The 17,118-nt window shown below is 41.3% G+C and overlaps 2 protein-coding genes and 2 long non-coding RNA genes across 9 annotated transcripts in view; 1 reads left to right on the top strand and 3 right to left on the bottom strand.

The window, feature by feature from the left end:
• Positions 1-2,365: 2,365 nt before the first annotated feature.
• On the bottom strand, positions 2,366-4,945 carry LOC149681238 (uncharacterized). 3 transcript variants are annotated; one of them, XR_016365535.1, is made up of 7 exons: positions 4,213-4,945; positions 3,971-4,150; positions 3,844-3,915; positions 3,485-3,787; positions 2,854-3,422; positions 2,735-2,791; positions 2,366-2,675 (listed from the first exon to the last, which is right to left on the bottom strand). XR_016365535.1 is itself a non-coding variant. In XM_089834450.1 (5 exons), the coding sequence occupies exons 1-5, from the start codon at positions 4,263-4,265 to the stop codon at positions 3,158-3,160; spliced, it is 714 nt and encodes a 237-aa protein (XP_089690576.1). In that variant the 5' UTR covers positions 4,266-4,945; the 3' UTR covers positions 2,366-3,157. The 3 variants fall into 3 exon arrangements, 2 of the variants coding, with proteins under 2 accessions (XP_089690576.1, XP_089690575.1); XM_089834450.1 differs by having other exon boundaries at positions 2,366-3,422; positions 3,485-3,628; XM_089834449.1 differs by having other exon boundaries at positions 2,366-3,422.
• Positions 4,946-7,750: 2,805 nt separating this feature from the next.
• On the bottom strand, positions 7,751-8,700 carry LOC149681239 (uncharacterized). Its single transcript, XR_016365536.1, has 2 exons — positions 8,034-8,700; positions 7,751-7,954 (listed from the first exon to the last, which is right to left on the bottom strand). It is a non-coding gene; the product is annotated as an uncharacterized LOC149681239 (long non-coding RNA).
• Positions 8,701-8,707: 7 nt separating this feature from the next.
• Positions 8,708-10,790, bottom strand: LOC149681240 (uncharacterized). 4 transcript variants are annotated; one of them, XR_016365538.1, is made up of 4 exons: positions 10,589-10,788; positions 9,343-10,517; positions 8,875-9,268; positions 8,708-8,807 (listed from the first exon to the last, which is right to left on the bottom strand). It is a non-coding gene; the product is annotated as an uncharacterized LOC149681240 (long non-coding RNA). The 4 variants fall into 4 exon arrangements; XR_016365540.1 differs by lacking the exon at positions 8,708-8,807 and having other exon boundaries at positions 8,817-9,268; positions 9,343-10,239; positions 10,372-10,517; positions 10,589-10,790; XR_016365539.1 differs by lacking the exon at positions 8,708-8,807 and having other exon boundaries at positions 8,817-9,268; positions 9,343-9,895; positions 9,968-10,517; positions 10,589-10,789.
• A 783-nt stretch (positions 10,791-11,573) lies between these two features.
• Positions 11,574-17,118, top strand: part of LOC149681241 (uncharacterized) — a 39,374-nt gene continuing 33,829 nt past the window's right edge. The window contains exons 1-3 of the mRNA XM_089834489.1: positions 11,574-11,603; positions 11,653-12,707; positions 12,760-13,150. Of these exons, the coding sequence (XP_089690615.1) occupies positions 11,574-11,603; positions 11,653-12,707; positions 12,760-13,150 (1,476 nt within the window). The remainder of the gene's footprint in view (positions 11,604-11,652; positions 12,708-12,759; positions 13,151-17,118) is intronic.

Here is a 17,118-nt window from a genome sequence, read left to right on the forward strand (position 1 = left end):
AATAGTAGTAGTAATTGATATATTGGGTATATAGTATATATAGATACGTTAATAGATATACGAGTAATAGATATTGGGATTCCATATTGATTAATTATTCGTTTTTGTTAAAAAACGAATAATTTTTCGTGATCTTGTCGGGATTATCGATGATATGCTTGGCGATCTTGTTCACGATAGATCGAATTTGTTTACATTCGACGCTATCTTTAGACGCGACAAATCTTAATCTTCTTCCATCGCATTGCCAAATATCTTTATTATCTCTATCTTTTATATCCTCGTACTTGTATATTTGAATATCGAAATAAAAATCGTCATGCGACGCTGGTAATGAAGTCACGTAACTAGCTAAACCTCGTTTAATATCGTATCGAGGGACAATGCCGGTTTTTTCGATAGTATTTTCCTCTTTAACGTTTTTAATTTGCTCAAAAATATCTATCTCCTCTTCATCATCAGATATATTAAGTTTTCGCTTACCGAGTGAAGATGAAGATGCCATAACGAACGTCGAGTGAAGAACGAATGAAATATCCGAAAATCCCGAGAGTTTATATACACCGTCCCCTGCCGCCCCCGGGGGAGGGGGGTGACACACGGCGTCCCCGCGCGCTAGCGCGCGGGGAACGCTTAATTATACGGTTAAAAATATTTTTTTCCCAGTAATAATTACGATAGGAATTCTCGTAGATAATTATAGCCTCTATAAAATTTTTTAAAAGTTGGAATTCTCGTGGATAATTATACGATACCTCTTGGTTATAAAAATATATTTTGAATTCTCGTCGTTAATGATACTTAATGATACCTCTTGGTTATAAAATATATTTTGAATTCTCGTCGTTAATGATACTTAATGATACCTCTTGGTTATAAAATATATTTTGAATTCTCGTCGTTAATGATACTTAATGATACCCTAGGTATATACAATGTAACAAAAATAATTGCTGGCTGTGGGTATACTTTTTAATGATGGGTATACGATTTCAAACACCTGGATACCCCTAGGTTATCAAATATATTTTTTAAAAGTAATTTACCGAGAATTCTAGTCGTTAATTATACTTAATGATACTTTTAGGTTGTAAAATATATTTTTTGTATTACAATGTATCAAAAATAATTGCCTTTTTTATCTGGCTGCGGGTATACTTTTTAATGATATTAGATATACGATTGGAACACCTGAATTCCCCTAGGTTACAAAATATATTTTTTAAATTACATTGTATCAAAAAAATAATTGCTTTTTTATACGATACACCTGGGTGTAATTACCGAGAAGTATTTTTTGCTTCGATTTGGGTGGAGTTTATGTAGAAGGCTAAAAGACGCTTTCCAATACACGTCCTACACAGATGGAAAGCTTTAATTGGTATTTAATGGTTTTATAAAAAACGAAAAAGTGTGGGAATTTAAACAGGGATTTTTCGGGGGAAAGGTGCTCCGATCTTAAAATGGATGATATTTTTTGGAAAAAGGTCGAAGGGTCAAAATTATACTTTCAAAAATCACGTGTGAATTCTCCCAAGGTTTTTATTTTCTCGTAATTATCAGGTATAAGAATTTCTATCGCTTAAGGGTAATATTATGGAATTTTTAAGTGGAGATATTTTACTATAAAAAGACCCCGAGTTTTTGTTAGGAAAGTCAATCGAAAGTAAATGTTTGAAACTGCACTGCTCGTTCCTGAATAAAAATACCCGTGATGTGTTGTGAGTAATACTATTTTTATAAAAATATGGCTATGTTTCGCGATTTGAACTTACACTTAACAAAAAGCGGTGTAACGGTAACTGTTTGTCCGCGGGGAAGAGACGTAGAACCAACAGTTATTGTTGAAAGTGGAAACTTTATTTTAATACCGTATAAAATATGGTACATCTTGAACAAACGTAAATCTGAATTCGCGGCCTGTATGCAGAAATCGTCAATTAAATTTTTACGTTGTCAAAACATCTATATATCTATTACGAATTTGGGTCTTGTCTTTACGTATGACGAAAGCGTTCCAGTAACAATTAAACCCGAAGTATTTGCGCTTATTATGCAAGACCCCATGAACGGGTTTATTTCAACCCATATTAACTTTATTATTAATCAAAGAATTTTCATAAAAAATATGCTACTCACCTTTCGAATTCTTTTGGGTGATTTTGAAAAAAAACTATTGGATGTTAAACGCGAGTATAAAACTACCTTACACGCATTTTGCAGCACGTTAAATTTAACCGATCTGTTAAAATCTTACGAAAATAATTTACGTAATCCTCAAAATATTCAATGTGTTTTAAGCATTCAACAAATGATTTCGTACTGTTTAATTGAATTTTAAAAAATCTTTTAATAACATGTAAAATTAAAATACAACAATAATAAATGGTATATATTTGGAAAAAGTTAATATTTTTTAGAAAAAGAGTTAAACATTTAAAGGATAATCAAAAATTTCCATAAATGCCGTATTAATATCATCGGGATGGCCGCGACAGGGGTAATGAATATTAACCATAAAAACGGGGAAGCAAATACCCACTATCTTATTATAGCGGGGACAGGATAGAGTTCTACAATAGAAAGCCTTTGAAATATTTCTATCGATTTCAGACACCTCTCTTCCTTTACAAACGCAGCACGGTACGAATACGTATGAATGAGTTTCGAAGATTCTAAAATACATAGCTACTTTTACTTAACTATAGTTTTTAATGGTACAAATATCACTTACCCTGCAGATGCCCTTTCTACCGCTAAAGCTGCGGTAATTTCTAACGGTACTTGGGTTCTATAAAAAAACACTCTTAAGAAACTAGAAGCTTAAAAACAACTAGTAAACTTTTAGCTTACAGAGAGTCCATCTCCTGTAACTGCGGCTGAGGATTATCTTCTGGGATACCCATGTTTTTTAAGACTTTCTCGGATGAAGCGTTAAAAGAAAATGATAAAGTTTTCCCCTAGATTTCTACTATTTAAAGAATTATTATAAGGCGTTGTCAAGGATAACAACTTTCCTAGCTTTAATTTTTGATATTCGAGAGGCTCTTGAAAAACATTGGTTACAGTGTTCGTATTTTAGTGGGGATTTTTAATAGAATGTTTAAGCTTCATATAAATGACGAGACATTTTTTCTTAAAAACTTATATATATATTTTATTCATTTATTTGATAGACATAATTAGGAATATTTCTAAGATAGAGAGGTGAAGCGAATCTAGAATTGAGAAGAAGGTCAATAGGCAAGTAATATTCATAGTAGTTGAGACAGATAATTGATTGATAGAGAGGACAGTCTTCGTGGTTGCAGAAGTAGAGCTTGTAGTGCGTAGTTTGAAGTTGATATTGGATTGACAGAGAATAGTTCGTTGGAGAGTAGTTTTTACAGCGAGGACAGGGGGTGATTCGAGAGTACATGTAGCTATAATAAAAAATATATAAGTAAAATCGGTTTTTTAAAACAAAAAAGGTTTTTTAACTTACTTTAGATCAATTTCGTCATCCGTGGCGTGTAGGTCTTCTTGTAGAAAGTAATTGTAGGATTTAGGAAGATGGGCGTTGTTAATGTAGTAAGAGTTAGTGGATGTTTGATAGATATTAACTGGATGGAATTGTCCTTCCATCCAGCTGAGACAAATTAATGTATGGTAGAGAATACAGTTGTGGTTCATGCAGTAAAATAATTTAAAGGATATAGTATTAGTATTTATTATTCCGGAAAAGGTACGAAAATTATATTGGAAGTGGTTACAGGATGAACAGGGAGTAATATAAGAATACATGGCGCTGTAAAAATCTATATTAATTTCGATTAAAATTAACAAAATAGTTTTTTAGCTTACTCTAAATTAATTTCTACATCTTCGGTATCTGAATAAAATGCATTTTCATTCTCGTCATCACTTTCGGATGCGCTATATAAAACAGTATTAGTATATATCTTGCTAGATATAAGACAAAAAAACTTACGTTTCTTCAGATGATTCCGTAGAGACCACATCCGGGTCGTCCGCTTCGGCGAACATATCAAAATTCGCGATTAATTCGTTTATTTCCTCCTCCACTCCATCTGGGATATCATCTTCCTCGAGGATGATGATTGGATCAACTTCCAATTCATCATCGATATCCCAGAGTTGGGGTAGAGCGCTATATATAAAATAGATCCGGTATTAAAAAATAATTTTAACTTGTTAGCTAAAATAACTTACAATTCCTCAGCCGGTTGAACAGCGTTTGAGTCAAAAGATTTTGCTGGACACATTTTTTCTAGTAGTACTCTAGACTTTGAAGATATTTTCAAACTTAAAGTTTTTTTGCGTTATGATGTGAAACTTTGAAATCCGTTCAGTTTATATATGAAATTTTCAAGGTTGTTAGCTTAAGAAGTCTAGTTAGGAATTTGTAATGAGCGTCGAGGTCATCCCTGGTTTTCTTAGAAAAATATTTAACTGTTGGTTTTTTATGTATTAACGACTTTAAAGAAGGGTCCATATTAATGAGCGTCCCTATCGAAAAATATTTATCAGTCGTTTTAAGAAGGGTGCATATTATAAATGTATAATTTTAAAAGAGGCCCTCACAACGTGCGTGTTTCTTATAAGATATTATTACTTTTCAGACTTGAATGAAAAACAATTTTCGGAATTAAATACCACAGGCCAAACTGAGTTACAGAGTGGTCAGGATCTAAACTGTCTTTTTTGTGAAAAAGACGATATTGCTAGTTTCTCATCTATTGGTGGTGAAATTCATTACTGTGTGAATACCGAGTGCGTTAAATTTAAACGGGCTATATACAAACAGTACGGTAAAGTGTTAATTAGCAATATTGAAAACGCTTACGCGATTTTGGACAATAGTTTTTTTTGTATAAACTGTAATCAGTTTTGTTACAAAAACCAACGTCAAGAAAAAGAGTGTTCATATTGGGATAGTGAAGAGGAACCAAATTACTATCTCTGCTCTTTCCGTAAACACAAATGAAGGAAATTTGTTCGTTCAACCTATCAAACATTTTAAAAGTCGATAACGATTGCAAAACTATTGTTCCTCGGTTGGGTACATTATGTTTAATCGAAATTGAAGACAATCGTCAGAAATTTGCGCAAAAGTATAAAATAACCCATACCGTGATTAGAAAACTCGTTTGCGAAGAAATTTTGAAAAACAAGTTTGAGTGTTATGTTGTAGAACTATCTTGGTATTCTTATAGATATGCTTGGACATTTCTAAAACCAATTGATACAGTAAATTGTGGTCAGCACGTACCGACTACTACATGTAAATTAGGTCGGATTCACAAGTACTATAAAAAACAAAACTGGCGTTGTCAACATCGTGAAGAGGCGGCCTACGTTCTGGGATACGTTTGTCACGACAGCGACGCTGTTCAAGCAGTGCTTAACACGGCTATTGTTAAAATCACTTACGAATTCAACTCTACGCTGACGTATAAAAACCCATTTCGTAGGAATTACGCAACATCTAACAGCTTCACCACAAATTTCATGAAGCTGTTATATATAAAAGTTGTAATCAATTCTTTACGGTTCGGCAATTACTCATTATCATCCTTATCAGATAACTTGTCTACATTTAAGAGGAAATTTTATTTGACTCGATACTGTATTTTTATAAACGATGAATTTTGTGACGAAGAAACACTTGATAACGTGTCTGAAGTGATTTTTTCAAAGAATGCCAGCAATAAATCTTACGAAGATTTTCAAAATGCCAATCCATCTTTCCTAGAACTTGAAGGTGAAGATTGGGATTGGTAAGGATTTGCAAGATAGTGAACCATCATTTACCTTTTAGTGAAATAAAAATTCAAAAAATGGATTCCGGGGTTGGAGAATGCATGCATCACATGGTTTTTGGTTCAAGTAACAATATAAATTATCGATTTTCGAGTTACGCGTGTGGCGAAGCTTTTTGTATTAAATCACAAGCTGCGAACGCGATACCTCGGTTAGGTACGTTATGCCTGATCGAAATTGAGGACAATCGTAAAAAGTTTGAAGGAAACAATCTAATATCGAAGTATGCTATTGCTCAACTTGTACACAGTGAAATGTTAAAAAACTTGTGGACCAACAACATTGTTAAAGTATCTCGTAACCGATATGATTTTTGGAGAGATGTAGTCTCGATCGATACCAGGGATTGCGGACGTTACATCTTGACTACGGAGTGTAAACTAGGACGTTTACATAAATACTACCCTCATGAACTTGATCAATGTCAACATTCGAGTCAAGCAGCGTACGTTTTAGGGTATGTGTGTCACGATCAAGCGAGTGTTGAATCGGTATTAAACACAGCAATTATAAAACTTTTGTATGAATTTAACACTCGTTTGATCATAAAGGATAAAAATGGCAATTATGATTACTTCTATTATATTAATGGTGATCCCCGTATTAGTTATACTGTTAATGTGATAAAGTTATTATATATTAACGTAGTTATTGAAGAATTGCATAACTTTAATCATTCGTTAATGGATTTAACTTTCACTTTCGAAAAAATGAAAATAAAATTTAATCTCTTTACAGAATCTAAAAATATTCCAAGAATTTTGAGAGATAAAATCGGTTTAATATATGACCCCACTTTTAAAGTATTTTCAAAAGACGCTATTGATTATGCACGCCTAGAGTTGCAAAAAATAGAACAAAAACTGTTATATTCATTTCCAAGTTTTTGGAATTATTTTCACAGAATTTAACCCCAGAAAGAACGCTGTCAATTATACTTTACAAGATAGTGAACCTTTTGGTGAAATAAAAATTCAAAATGGACGTACCGAACGTTTTTGCTGTTGAATCACGTAAAAATGTAAATCATCGGTTTTCGAGTTACGTGTGTTACAAACCTATTAGTATTAAATCAGAAGGTGCAAACGCGATACCTCGATTAGGTACATTATGTTTGATCGAAATTGAGAACAATCGTATAAAGTTTGAAGGAAACAATCAAATATCAAAGCATGTTATTAATCAACTTGTACGTCGCGAAATGTTTAAAAACTTGTGGACTATCAACACCGTTAAAGTATCTTACTACCGAAGTGTATATTATCGCACACGAAATGATGGTGGTGAATGGGCGGAATTGGCCTCTATCGACACCAGAAATTGTGGACGCTACGTTTTTAGTACGGAATGTAAACTAGGAAGTATACATAAATACGACCCTAATGAACTTGATCAATGTCAAGATTCGAATGCAGCAGCGCACGTTCTAGGATACGTTTGTCACGATCAAGCTAGTGTTGAATCGGTATTAAATACTGCAATTATAAAACTTTTGTATGAATTCAACACTAGTTTGATCATAAAGAACAGACAACACAATGACACCCCCTGGAATATATATATTATTACACCTATTAGTTATACTATTAATTTGTTAAAGTTATTATATATTAACGTAGTTATTGAAGAATTGCATAGATATAGGTATTCTTTAATGTTTTTAACTTTCACTTTCGAAAAATTTAAAAATAAATTTACTCTCATTACAAGATCTCCATATCTTCCAGATATTTTGGAAGATAGAGATAGAGATGGACACCTAATATTAGCGTATGACCCCACTTTTAATGTGTTTTCAAAAGACGCTGTTGATTATTATCATCGTCAAGACTTGGAACAGATGGAAACACGCTTTTTAAATTTATTTCCAAATTTTTGGAATGTTTATCGCAGAATTTAATCGTGATGTAATCAATACAAATAAACATTGTTTTTTAAAAAATTTATTTCATCCTTTGATTTCTTTTTTACACCATTGACACAATCCTTTTTTAAAAATTAATCTTGTTGATTTGTTTTTTACAATATAGACACAATCCTGATCTTATTAAAAATAAATCCGGTAGTATATATGGTAACATTAAAGGGTATAAACCTAATATCGCATAGCTGTCATTCCTTGTCCACAATGCTGTAATTAACCCAATAGGTATAGTTATAGGTAAAAAAACAAGAAATGTACCAACTCTAAAAGAATATGAAATTGCAACCTCAAAACCCCGTAATATACAACATCTATTATTACAATATTCTTCAGTCTTGGGTTTGCTTGTAGTTGAAACGTATTTCTCCGTTGGTGGTACATCTCTACCTATCTCATCGATAGAACAATGTATAGGTATGTTGCATGTCGAAAACCCTTTCACAATTGGGCATTCCGGGGAATATTTCCGATGCTCCTCATTTACTTTATCATTAGCTTTCCAACTATGTAATGTTATATCGCAATAAAAACATTTAACGGCGTCGCCTTTCTTTAAATAATAAAAACCATGTTTCGCAAACTCTGACGGTCTTATATTACTAACGGGGTAATCTTTAAAAGTTTCGAGCCGTAGTTTTTCCCAGTTCATTATAGCTTTACGTTTTGTCCCGAACTAATATAATTTCAAACCCTGTTGCTGATATATCTTACAAATTTTACCTACGTCACAACACCACACGTGACTCTCACGTGACTCGCATTTGATTGACAGGCGTGGGATTCTGAATTATGCAAATTATAATCATTTTCGCTTCATTTGCATGGTTTAAGGTCGGATCTCTGAATTATACAAATTTAGATCCTAATTTGCATAGTCAAAAGTGGGATTTCTGAATTATGCAAATTTGGATCATTTTCGGCTAATTTGCATGCCTAAAAGTGTGGTAACTTACTACTTATATTACCTTTATCTTCTTTTAGGTTATTTGATAGGTCCAAAGTATGAAAAGGTACATTTGGATTACTTATCAAAACCAATGCAAGTTTATGAGCAAAATCCCTGTTTTAAAATACAAATCTTTACATTAAATAACGTCATTATAAGAATAACTTGTACGACTATACACCATTTAACTCCTATATTATCTAAATAGAGTTCCTCAATGGAGACAGTTTTTTCATAACAGCCAAAATCTGTTCCAAAGCTTCCGGGACCAGTGTTTTTATACACAATGGAAGGTAGATTTGATTTTCTTTTTACTTACTCTTTAAAACTAACCTGATAAATTACTTCTTTGTTTTTCATGTAAATGGAAGCTTCGAGATCAGTAGCACCTCCTGGAGGAGTCTGGATATTTTTCCTTTAGTTCAGTTTTGAACTGTCGAAATAAGATACGGCTCTTTTCTTGATCGGTATCCTTTTCTTTATGGAATGAGTTGGCCATTTTCAGGCCATAATGGATGACAAAAAGCGTTATTTAAAACTGAAAATTAGTATCTTACAACGTGTAATTCGCAAACCTACAAAGATATCAATCAATGGGTTAGTTATCGATGGTTTCTTCTTTCTACACACGGTGGTATCTTGGTCTTACTTGACTTTTAAATTAAAGTCATATTGTCTAAACCTTTCATCATGATAAGGCGCTGAATTTCTGCTGAAGAAGAAGGTTCCCAAGGATCTCTCCACAAGACTTCAAAAATGACAGCTAACTTATTAGTCATTGGTTCTCTATACCAGGCTTCGTAGTCAATATGTTTCTGACATTTCCAACAAAGCTCGATGTAAAAGAGGTGGGCGCCCATCATTTCCAAACGTTGTCCGTTTTATCCTTGGGTATTTGGGCTATTTCTTTCATTTCGAATGCGGGTACAACGTAAACAGTTTTATCATCTTTTCGAGATTCGAGAAAGAGCCTATTTTCTCAGGCATACTCCAGGAACATTTCGTGGAGGTTATAGTTGGGCATCATATCGACGTCTAAGACTAATACAAATTCTGTGGTGGAATTTCTTCTCGCCACCTTACGTAATAACGTTATAACTTGGAGGTAGGTTAGGTTTAGACACGTTAGGACGAGTCCTGGCGTTTGGTGTTGGCCTGTAAACGGGGTAGCCTCTGCCTCTAACGTTGACTTTAGTACGATACTAATAGAAAAATTAGATGTGAATTGTTTTGAATACGAATGATTTGAAAGGAGAGTATTTACACACGCTTACTTTTCTGTGATTGTATTTTGAAACTAAGTACTGGTATTTGATTCCGTTTGAGCTGTCAAATCTTTGTTCCTTTTGTAAGTATAACTCTACACCCGTATCAGTCCTCAATAGGGAATAACAAAATAGGTTCTAGTACCTTGATTGGAACGTTGGTAATAAATATAAACATACGACAGGAGGAAAATGCCTGAAAAACTAGTTATTTCAAAAGGTATGACAATCTAACAGCTCAAATTAAAGTCGAGTCCTTTCAGATTTCGATGCCGATTTAGCTGGAAAAAACAAATCCCTTAAACATTTATATGTTGGAAGAAATTTTGCTACTATTAAACCATTGCAAGTACGACATCTTTACCAAAATAGTCTGGTTTAGTATAGGTAATTGCTTTCAAACCACTACTAACCTATCGGTGATTTATTTTGAATCAGTGATAACTTCGTTATAACTTGGAGGTAGGTTAGGTTTAGACACGTTAGGACGAGTCCTGACATTTGGTGTTGGTCTGTAAACGGGGTAACCTCTGCCTCCAGCGTTGGTTTTAGTACGATACTAATAGAAAATTAAATGTGTATTGTTTTGAATGCGATAGATTTGAAAGGAGAGTATTTTCACACGCTTACTTTTCTGTGATTGTATTTTGAAACTAAGTACTGGTATTTGATTCCGTTTGGGCTGACAAATCTTTGTTCCTTTTGTAAGTATAACTCTACATTCAGAGACTAATTACGCTTTCTACTATTGCGTCTAAGATGAATTTCTTATATATTAATTACGCTTTTACGTGTACCTTTTAATTACCATCCAGCAGAGACCTATCATTAACCCTTGGCAATGTATTAAATCTATCCATTCTCGTCTCTTATCAATGACGTCACAGCTACAATTGTAGAAGATTTAAGCCTTGGCAATGTACGTTTAAAGTTTTTATCGTCTCTTATCTATGACGTCACAGTTGTAGAAGAGACTGACTTTTAATTACCATTAAAAACAATACCATAATCAAAGTAAACTCCTTGAAAAAAAAGGTTAAAATTTTGAGTCAAACTAAAAATTACAATGGATTGCGCAACTTCCAGCCTATCATTAACCCTTGGCCATGTACGTTTAAAGCTATCCATTCTCGTCTCTTATCAATGACGTCACAAATACAATTCTTCAAATGACGTCACAGATACAGTTGTAGAAGGGAGGAGTTTCCCAATAGGCGGCGCACGGTGTTTTCCCGCCAATGACGTCACAAATACAGTTGTAGATTTTCCCGCCAATGACGTCACAGAGACAGTTGTAGACAGGACTGCCAGATTCCCGCGCAGGGTTTTCCCGCGAGGGGGCGCGCGAGTTTTCCCGCGAGGGGGCGCGCGCGAGTTTTCCCGCGAGGGGGCGCAGCCGCCAGGGGGCGCGCGGGAGTTTTCCCGCGAGGGGGCGCGCCAGGGGGCGCGCGCGAGTTTTCCAGGGGGCGCTGTTTCCCAAGTGGGCGTGGCGAGAGGGTGACCTTGAAATTCTACACCTACACTCTACACCTACATTCTACACCTACGGAGGTAGGAAGTGCGGCTCTATACTACTCGCATACGCAGAGGGTGAAAACTCCAGAGTACCGGTCAGATGCCTTTTCGACGGAGGCAGCGAAGGAACGTTCATTCAAGGGAATTTGCGACGCCGTCTAAACCTTCCAGACGTAAAGGAAGAAGTTGTTGATGTATTTCCCTTTGGGAAAGAGAAACCTGAACGAGTTACCAGAAAAAGGGTGAAACTGACGTTGAGAAGTACTACAAATCCTGAGGCGTTTGCGGATATTGAAGCCTTAGAAGTACCAATCATTAGCGGAGCGATGGTCACGGTACCTGGGAAAGGAATTCGGAGGTATATGGAAGACAGTAATCTACCCCTGAGCGATATTACCGAGGTCAATGGGATACCAGTTCCGCAAGAGGTCCTGGTATTGATCGGAGTCGACTACTTCTGGGCATTAAATACCGGAGAGAATAAGCGCATGGACGGGTCTTTGGTAGCGGTGAAAAGCATCTTTGGCTGGTCGGTTCATGGGGCACAAAGTATGTCGTCATCTGTTAATTCTATCCAAGTCATGAAAGTCAGCGTTCAAGAGACCGAGATAGCAGCGTCATTAAAAGCCTTTTGGGAGATTGAGTCTCTTGGAATAACAGAGGAATCAGTATCATCGAAGTCTGAAGACGAAGTATTGGTTAACCACGAGAAGACTCTCACTTTCGACGCCGGAAGATATACAGTTCGACTACCATGGAAGAACAGTCAAGATAAAATTGGCAGCAATATGGCCCTATCCAAAAGGAGGCTAGAAGGCTTAGTCAAGAAGCTAAAACAAGATCCTGTCCTCTATATGAGATATCAAGACGCTGTATCTGAGATGTTGGACCAAGGCTTCGCAGAATACGTTCCTGAGCAAAACATAAACCAAAAGGAAGGGCTACACTACTTGCCTCATTTCCCTGTCATCCGAGATGACAAGTCTACCACGAAATTGAGAATAGTACACGACGCCTCGGCACATGAGAAGGGTTTCCCTTCGCTCAACTCTTGCCTGCATGTTGGGCCCAGCCTGGTTCCAGACTTACTAACCATTCTGATCCAGTTTAGACAGTACCGAGTCGCCCTGATGAGTGATGTCGAGAAAGCATTCCTCCAGATATATCTCGACCCTATTGACAGAGATTATGTCCGTTTCCTATGGATAAAGACTATGCCAAAGACAGATGAGCCGTTGGAAATCATCCACTGGAATGACAAGGGTTCTATTTGGGGTCGCCTCCAGTCCGTTCCTATTAGCAGCCACTCTACGATGTCATTTCAAAAAGTATGAACACCAGTATCCTGAAATCAGCGACATGTTGGCGAAACGACTCTACGTCGACGATTTAGTCACGGGGGGAGAGACCGTTGACGAATCCAAGGAAGTATATCGCGTTTCAAGAGAGATATTCAGTCACGCTGGCATGAATCTGAGGAAATGGGTGACCAACTGCCGAGAATTAGCCGATTTATGGACTGAAGATAGTACACCAGTAAAACAACTCGGCAAGGTGTCAAGCTCTAACCTGCTCAAAGTCCTTGGCATGTCCTGGGATCATGAAGAAGACCTACTTACATTCGACATATCCTCATTGCTCGACCTACTGAAAGACAAAGAAGATCCGATGGATGGCGTAGAGGGTGTTGGCGATCCGGTGGCAGGAGGAGAGGGTACTAGCGATCAGGTGGTAGGATAAGAGGGTGCTGGCGATCCGGTGGCAGGATAAGAGGGTGCTGGCGATCCGGTGGCAGGATAAGAGGGTGCTGGCGATCCGGTGGCAGGATAAGCGGGTGCTGGCGATCCGGTGGCAGGCGAAAAGGGTGCTGGCGATCCAATGGCTGGCGTAGAGGGTGCTGGCGATCCGATGGCTGGCGTAGAGGGTGCTGGCGACCCGATGGCAGGCTAAGAGGGTGATGCCGATCCGATGGATGGCGTAGAGGGTGTTGGCGATCCGGTGGCAGGAGGAGAGGGTACTAGCGATCAGGTGGCAGGATAGGAGGGTGCTGGCGATCAGGTGGCAGGATAAGAGGGTGCTGGCGATCAGGTGGCAGGATAAGAGGGTGCTGGCGATCAGGTGGCAGGATAAGAGGGTGCTGGCGATCCGGTGGCAGGCGAAAAGGGTGCTGGCGATCCGATGGCTGGCGTAGAGGGTGCTGGCGATCCGATGGCTGGCGTAGAGGGTGGTGGCGACCCGATGGCAGGCTAAGAGGGTGATGCCGATCCGATGGATGGCGTAGAGGGTGTTGGCGATCCGGTGGCAGGAGGAGAGGGTACTAGCGATCAGGTGGCAGGATAAGAGGGTGCTGGCGATCCGGTGGCAGGATAAGAGGGTGCTGGCGATCCGGTGGCAGGATAAGAGGGTGCTGGCGATCCGGTGGCAGGATAAGAGGGTGCTGGCGATCCGATGGCAGGTTATTAGGGTGTTGGCGATCCAGTGGCAGGCGAAGAGGGTGTTGACGATCCAGTGGCAGGCGAAGAGGGTGTTGGCGTTCCAGTGGCAGGCGAAGAGGGTGTTGGCGATCCAGTGGCAGGCGAAGAGGGTGTTGGCGATCCTGTGGCTGGCGTAGAGGGTGCTGGCGATCCGATGGCTGGCGTAGAGGGTGCTGGCGATCCGATGGCAGGAGGAGAGGGTACTAGCGATAAGGTGGCAGGATAAGAGGGTGATGGCGATCCGGTGGCAGGAGGAGAGGGTACTGGCGATCAGGTGGCAGGATAAGAGGGTGCTGGCGATCAGGTGGCAGGATAAGAGGGTGCTGGCGATCAGGTGGCAGGCGAAAAGGGTGCTGGCGATCCGATGGCTGGCGTAGAGGGTGCTGGCGATCCGTTGGCAGGCTAAGAGGGTGATGCCGATCAGGTGGCTGGCGTAGAGGGTGCTGGCGATCCGATGGCAGGCTAAGAGGGTGATGCAGATCCGATGGATGGCGTAGAGGGTGATGCCGATCCGATGGATGGCGTAGAGGGTGATGGCGATCCGATGGATGGCGTAGAGGGTGATGGCGATTCGATGGATGGCGTAGATGTTGATGGCGATCCGATGGATGGCGTAGAGGGTCTTGGCGATCCGATGGATGGCATAGAGGGTCTTGGCGATCCGGTGGCAGGTTAAGAGGGTGTTGGCGATCCGGTTGCAGGTTAAGAGGGTGTTGGCGATCCGATGGCAGGTTATTAGGGTGTTGGCGATCCAGTGGCAGGCGAAGAGGGTGTTGACGATCCAGTGGCAGGCGAAGAGGGTGTTGGCGTTCCAGTGGCAGGCGAAGAGGGTGTTGGCGATCCAGTGGCAGGCGAAGAGGGTGTTGGCGATCCTGTGGCAGGCGAAGAGGGTGTTGGCGATCCGGGTGTACCTCATATGAGGAGTTCTCTGTAGAGCAGTTCTCGAAATAGCAACCACGATTCCAAAAAAAACAGCGGAGTTTTAAAAACTGTTGTTTTAGAAAAAACGGCTGCTGTTTTGGGAAATAGCAGTTTTTGTGTTGAGTGGATGGCGTAGAGGGTGATGCCGATCCGGTTGCAGGAGGAGAGGGTACTAGCGATCAGGTGGCAGGATAAGAGGATGCTGGCGATCCGGTGGCAGGATAAGAGGGTGCTGGCGATCCGGTGGCAGGATAAGAGGGTGCTGGCGATCACGTGGCAGGATAAGAGGGTGCTGGCGATCAGGTGGCTGGCGTAGAGGGTGCTGGCGATCCGATGGCTGGCGTAGAGGGTGCTGGCGATCCGATGGCAGGAGGAGAGGGTACTAGCGATAAGGTGGCAGGATAAGAGGGTGCTGGCGATCAGGTGGCAGGATAAGAGGGTGCTGGCGATCAGGTGGCAGGCGAAAAGGGTGCTGGCGATCCGATGGCTGGCGTAGAGGGTGCTGGCGATCCGTTGGCAGGCTAAGAGGGTGATGCCGATCAGGTGGCTGGCGTAGAGGGTGCTGGCGATCCGATGGCAGGCTAAGAGGGTGATGCCGATCCGATGGATGGCGTAGAGGGTGATGCCGATCCGATGGATGGCGTAGAGGGTGATGCCGATCCGATGGATGGCGTAGAGGGTGATGGCGATCCGATGGATGGCGTAGAGGGTGATGGCGATTCGATGGATGGCGTAGATGTTGATGGCGATCCGATGGATGGCGTAGAGGGTCTTGGCGATCCGATGGATGGCATAGAGGGTCTTGGCGATCCGGTGGCAGGTTAAGAGGGTGTTGGCGATCCGGTTGCAGGTTAAGAGGGTGTTGGCGATCCGATGGCAGGTTATTAGGGTGTTGGCGATCCAGTGGCAGGCGAAGAGGGTGTTGACGATCCAGTGGCAGGCGAAGAGGGTGTTGGCGTTCCAGTGGCAGGCGAAGAGGGTGTTGGCGATCCAGTGGCAGGCGAAGAGGGTGTTGGCGATCCTGTGGCAGGCGAAGAGGGTGTTGGCGATCCGGGTGTACCTCATATGAGGAGTTCTCTGTAGAGCAGTTCTCGAAATAGCAACCACGATTCCAAAAAAAACAGCGGAGTTTTAAAAACTGTTGTTTTAGAAAAAACGGCTGCTGTTTTGGGAAATAGCAGTTTTTGTGTTGAGTGGATGGCGTAGAGGGTGATGCCGATCCGGTTGCAGGAGGAGAGGGTACTAGCGATCAGGTGGCAGGATAAGAGGATGCTGGCGATCCGGTGGCAGGATAAGAGGGTTCTGGCGATCCGGTGGCAGGATAAGAGGGTGCTGGCGTTCCGGTGGCAGGCGAAAAGGGTGCTGGCGATCCGATGGCTGGCGTAGAGGGTGCTGGCGATCCGATGGCTGGCGTAGAGGGTGCTGGCGACCCGATGGCAGGCTAAGAGGGTGATGGCGATCCGGTGGCAGGAGGAGAAGGTACTGGCGATCAGGTGGCAGGATAAGAGGGTGCTGGCGATCAGGTGGCAGGATAAGAGGGTGATGGCGATCCGGTGGCAGGAGGAGAGGGTACTGGCGATCAGGTGGCAGGATAAGAGGGTGCTGGCGATCAGGTGGCAGGATAAGAGGGTGCTGGCGATCAGGTGGCAGGCGAAAAGGGTGCTGGCGATCCGATGGCTGGCGTAGAGGGTGCTGGCGATCCGTTGGCAGGCTAAGAGGGTGATGCCGATCAGGTGGCTGGCGTAGAGGGTGCTGGCGATCCGATGGCAGGCTAAGAGGGTGATGCCGATCCGATGGATGGCGTAGAGGGTGATGCCGATCCGATGGATGGCGTAGAGGGTGATGGCGATCCGATGGATGGCGTAGAGGGTGATGGCGATTCGATGGATGGCGTAGATGTTGATGGCGATCCGATGGATGGCGTAGAGGGTCTTGGCGATCCGATGGATGGCATAGAGGGTCTTGGCGATCCGGTGGCAGGTTAAGAGGGTGTTGGCGATCCGGTTGCAGGTTAAGAGGGTGTTGGCGATCCGATGGCAGGTTATTAGGGTGTTGGCGATCCAGTGGCAGGCGAAGAGGGTGTTGACGATCCAGTGGCAGGCGAAGAGGGTGTTGGCGTTCCAGTGGCAGGCGAAGAGGGTGTTGGCGATCCAGTGGCAGGCGAAGAGGGTGTTGGCGATCCTGTGGCAGGCGAAGAGGGTGTTGGCGATCCGGGTGTACCTCATATGAGGAGTTCTCTGTAGAGCAGTT

This window comes from Phalangium opilio, unplaced genomic scaffold (genome assembly GCF_054372755.1).
Source record: "Phalangium opilio isolate 3A_F unplaced genomic scaffold, DU_Popi_V2 ptg000039l_1, whole genome shotgun sequence".
NCBI lineage: Eukaryota > Metazoa > Arthropoda > Arachnida > Opiliones > Phalangiidae > Phalangium > Phalangium opilio.